The 4496-nt window shown below is 54.7% G+C and overlaps 1 protein-coding gene across 1 annotated transcript in view; it reads left to right on the plus strand.

The window, feature by feature from the left end:
• Positions 1-4126: 4126 nt before the first annotated feature.
• The window catches only part of Fam131c (family with sequence similarity 131, member C), a 16706-nt gene continuing 16336 nt past the window's right edge, over positions 4127-4496 (plus strand). Inside the window, exon 1 of the mRNA XM_013032746.1 lies at positions 4127-4471. Within this exon, the coding sequence (XP_012888200.1) occupies positions 4127-4471 (345 nt within the window). The remainder of the gene's footprint in view (positions 4472-4496) is intronic.

Genomic DNA, 4496 nt, shown 5'->3' on the forward strand with positions numbered 1-4496 from the left:
AGCAAAAAGAAAAAAGCCAGAAGTGGCGCTGTGGCTCAAGTGGTAGAGCGCTAGCCTTAAGCTGAAGAGCTGAGGAACAGCGCCCAGACCCAGAGTTTAGGCCCCACAACCTGACCCCCCCCAAAAAAAGAAGAGGAAGACCATTAGTCCTGCAAGACCATCTGGAAGCCACCAGTTTCAAGCTGAATGCTATTCCAAAGTTAATCTGGGCCTTTAAAAACAAAACAAAACTGGGGCTTGAACTCAGAGCCTGGGTGAGTCTCAGAGCTTTTTCACTCAAGGCTGGTGCTCTACTACTTGATCCACAGCTCCATTTCCAGCTTATCTGGTGGTTATTTGGAGGTAAGAGTCACTCAGATTTGACTTCTCTGGGCTGGATTTGAACTTCAGAACCTCACATCTCAGCCTTCTGAGTAGCTAGGATTACAGATGTGAGCCACGGGTGCTCAGCACTCCTAGATATTCTTGTAGCCTGGGGAAGGGCAGCCTCTGTGCCCAGCCTCACTGTCTCCCAGGATGTCACTTATGCTCCGAATGTCCCTGCCTCCAAACCTTTGTGCAAGAGAGCGCTCTGCCAGCTCTGCCTGCAAACATCCCACCCCACTTTCCACATCCAGCTTCAGACTCACTGTAGCCTTGAAGCTGCCTGCCAGCCCTCCGCAGGAGCAGCAGTGCTCACACATGCAGGTGGCATTCATCCTGACACCCTCCCTCCCAACCCTCCCCCCCCAGGACTGCTAGCGCAAGCGCTGCTCCGATTCATCCCTAGTGCTTCTTGTCATTACTTCTCCTCCCATCAGGCCCCGCGGTATCCCTGTACGCTCCAGTGCCCACAGCACTTGGGGCGGCCAATGTCTGTTGATGAATTGAAATAAACGGGGGCAGCTGCAGGAGGAGGGGGGGAATCTGCCCGGAACCCTAAGATCATGGCTGGAGAATGCAGGGTGAGGTGTGAAGGGCGCAGTCGGGCTCTCTCCCTCGCCCCACTGCCATAAGCGGGCATGGCAGGAGGGCACCAGGGCAGACAGTAGAAGCTCACAGGGCAGATGGGCTGTGAGCTGAGCTGGGAGAGGACAGCCAGCCCCTGGGAGGACGGCCACAGAGCCTGGAGCTGTCTGGACACTGTCTCCGTTTCAGCAGAATTCCAAGGACTGGGAAGGTGACCGTGGCCTCCCGAGGAAGAGCCGCCTGCCCCTGTACCGCGCAGGGGTCACACCTGAGTGCTAGTCTGTTCTGTTCTGCCATCAACTTGCTGGGTGACCTTGGGAAAACCTCTACTTCTCTCTGATCATCACTGGGTACAAGGACGGGGCTGAATCAGCACAGAGCTGGCCAGCATGAACTCCAGAGGCTGGGTCAGCCCAAAGCACCCCACCCCACCCTACCCCCAGCTACAGCTGGGAGTTGATCCTCCCTTCCATCCATGCCTCAGGCTGAAGAGGACATAGTGGGGACCCAGTCATGCTCTTCCCTTTTCCTCTGCCTGCCTTCTCTGTAGGGGTCCCCTCCCCTTTGTCCTAGAGCTGGCAGGTTGCCAGCTAGGAGAATTGGCAGCTAGGACCAAGCTCCCAAATCATGATGACTCAGATTCAGTCACTCCCCACAGGAATAAGAAAAAGGGGCAGCTCTTTCGCTGTAGCCCCAGGCCGCCACCCAGGACAGAGCTAGAGCCTGGTCACAGGCTGACCGCATTTTCCTTCTCCAGACAAGGCCACAGTGCAGCAGGCTGGCATCCATGGAATAAAAGGATGGTCCTTCAGGGCTACCTCAGTAAGGCCAGATTGGAGGGCAGAGCATGGGGTGGGGTGCGGCAGCACTCCAAGCAGCTGTGAGCAGTACTCACTTGGGGGCGGGAACTCTTGTTCATACTGTCATGCCATAGGTGGTTTATACCTGTCCATCACTTCACAGTCTTCAGACTGGGTGTGGGGCAGGTGAGGTGATAGTGCACCCAACTTGTATTGTCCCCAGTCCTGCTGTCATTCTTCAGGCTTCGAGGGGAGGGAAATAATGCCAAGACCTCCACCACTGACGCGTACATTGCAGCCTCTTGGGTAAAATAGCAGCCTATTTGACCCCACATCCTCCTCCCAGATAACTCAATCAAATCATCTCTATCTAATCCAATGCAGATGCTGTATAAAGAGTTGTTCTGATTTATGTCGGAAATAACAAAGATAAAAGCCTGTACATGATCAAAATACAGACACTGTTTTTTGGTTTTGGATACTTTGAATTTACAATTGGTTGAATCCACAGAGGCAAAAATCTATGACCCATATGACCCATGGTCTGGAAGACCATCTGTATCTATTTTTAGCCTTAAGTACTCTGTGTGTGTGTGTGTGTGTGTGTGTGTGTGTACTGGGGCTTGAACTCAGGGCCTGGACACCATCCTTGAGCTTTGTTGCTCAAGGCTAGTACGCTAGCACTTTATCCACAGCTCCAGTTCTGGATTTTTGTTGGTTGATTAAAGATAAATGTCTCTGATTTGTCTGCCTAGGAGCTGGTGTGTAACTGTGTACAAACACAAGAATGTGGACTGGGCATTGTGCCTGTGAGAGAAGCCATCAGGGTAGACAAAAAGACTTGTGCCTCAGTTTACTCTGCCCTAGAGAAGCCCTGGAAAGCAGCCTGCTTCTTCAGTCATCGCCAGAGTTCCTCAGCCTGAGAGACTGCTGGTGCCTTATTCCAGACCTCTGCTCACTGGCCTGAGCTAAGTATCCCCCAGGTGAGGAGATTGTAGTCAATGGTACTAACCCTCAGAGTTGAGGGTATGTGTTGACCCTCAGCTCTGTCTCTGTCTGTGTGTGTGTGTGCGCACGCGTGCATGCGTGAGTGTGCACTCCTACTCAGCTTGAGCTTTTTGTTGTTGTTGTTGGTTGTGGTTCTTGAACTTGGGGTCTGGGCATTGTCCCTCAGCTCTTCAGCTCAAGGCGAGCACTTTACCACTTGAGCACAGCACCACTTCTGGCTTTTTCTGTTTATGTGGTGCTGAGGAATGGAACCCAGGGCCTCAGGCATGCGAGGCAAACACTCTACCACTGAGCCACCTTCCCAGCCCCTGTTGGACTTTCCTGCCTGGGATGGCTTTGAACTGTGATCCTAAGTTCACACTGGTGCGTGGCAAACTCTGAGCATTTTTTGCTCAAGGCTAGTACTCTACCATTTGAACCACAGCTCCACTTCTGAGTTTTTGGTGGTTAACTGGAGATAAGAGTCTCACAGGAAAAAAAAAAATCTCACAGAAAAGCTAAGCTCCTGCCTATAATCCTAGTTACTCAGGAAGCTGAGATCTGACGGATTGAGGGTTGAAGCCAGCTGGAACAGGAAAGCTCATGAGACTCTTACCTCTAATTAATTACAGAAAAAGCTGGAAGTGGCGCTGTGGCTCAAGTGGTAGAGGGCTAGCCTTGAGCAAAAGGAGCTCAGGGACAGCACCCAGGCTGAGTTTAAGCTCCACGACCAGCAAAACAACAACAATGCCAGGTGCCGTTAGCTTGTGCTTGTAATCCTAGCTACTTAGGAGGCTGAGATCTGAGGATCACAGTTTAAAGCCAGCTGAGGCAGAAAAGTCCATGAGACTCATCTCCAATTAACCACCAGAAAACTGGAAGTGTTGCTGTGGCTCAAGTGGTAGAGAGCTCACCTTGAGCTGAAGAGCTGAGGGATGGTGCTCAGGCCCCAAGTTCAAGCCCCACGACTGAAAAACAAAAAACAACCCCAAACCCACAACATCACCACCTCAGTTTCCTGTCAGGGCTGGCTTGGAGCTGTGATCCTCAGATCTCTGCCTCTTCAGCAGCTGGTATTACAGGTGTGAGCCACCCAGGCTTCACCCAGCCAAGCTGACTTTTTGCCACCAGACATCTATCTACCTCAGCAATGGAGGGGAAGGGGGGCTGGTTCTCTGTATCGTTCCCCCGCTGTCACCAAATTAGTTTGCTTTAAGCCCCAAATACCAACGTCGCCTACCCTCCTGACCTTCGGGTGCTGGGGAGCCTGAGGCCAGAGTTCCACCATCCTCCTCTCGCCAGACCCCTGCAGTGGCAACAGGTGCACCGGATGGGGATCATGGGGGCGGGACCTACCTGGGACACGCCTCCGGATGCCTAGGGCCGTGGGCATGGGCCCCGCCCCCGCGGATCAGACCCTCATCCCCCTGGCCCCGCCCCCAGGTCATGAGACCTACCCCCCCACAGCCCAGAGCCCCGCCCCCACGATCCAGGGCCTGCCCCCACGGTCTTGGGCTCCTCCCCCAGGCCCAGGGCTCCGCCCCGAGACCCAGAGCCCCGCCCCCGCGGCCCAGGGCTCCGCCCCCGCGGTGTCACCGCCCCTCGGCGGCCTGGAGCTGAGAGATCTGGACGCAGCCGTGGAAGCGGCGGAAACGAGGACGACCCGGGGAGGAGCCGAGGCCGAGCAGCGCGGACCTGAAGCGCCCCCGGCTCGCGTCCCGCGCCCCTCGGCCCGCGTAGACATGAGCGCCCGGCGGCCCG

The sequence above is a fragment of the Dipodomys ordii genome, unplaced genomic scaffold (genome assembly GCF_000151885.1).
Source record: "Dipodomys ordii isolate 6190 unplaced genomic scaffold, Dord_2.0 Scaffold6, whole genome shotgun sequence".
NCBI classification, from domain to species: domain Eukaryota; kingdom Metazoa; phylum Chordata; class Mammalia; order Rodentia; family Heteromyidae; genus Dipodomys; species Dipodomys ordii.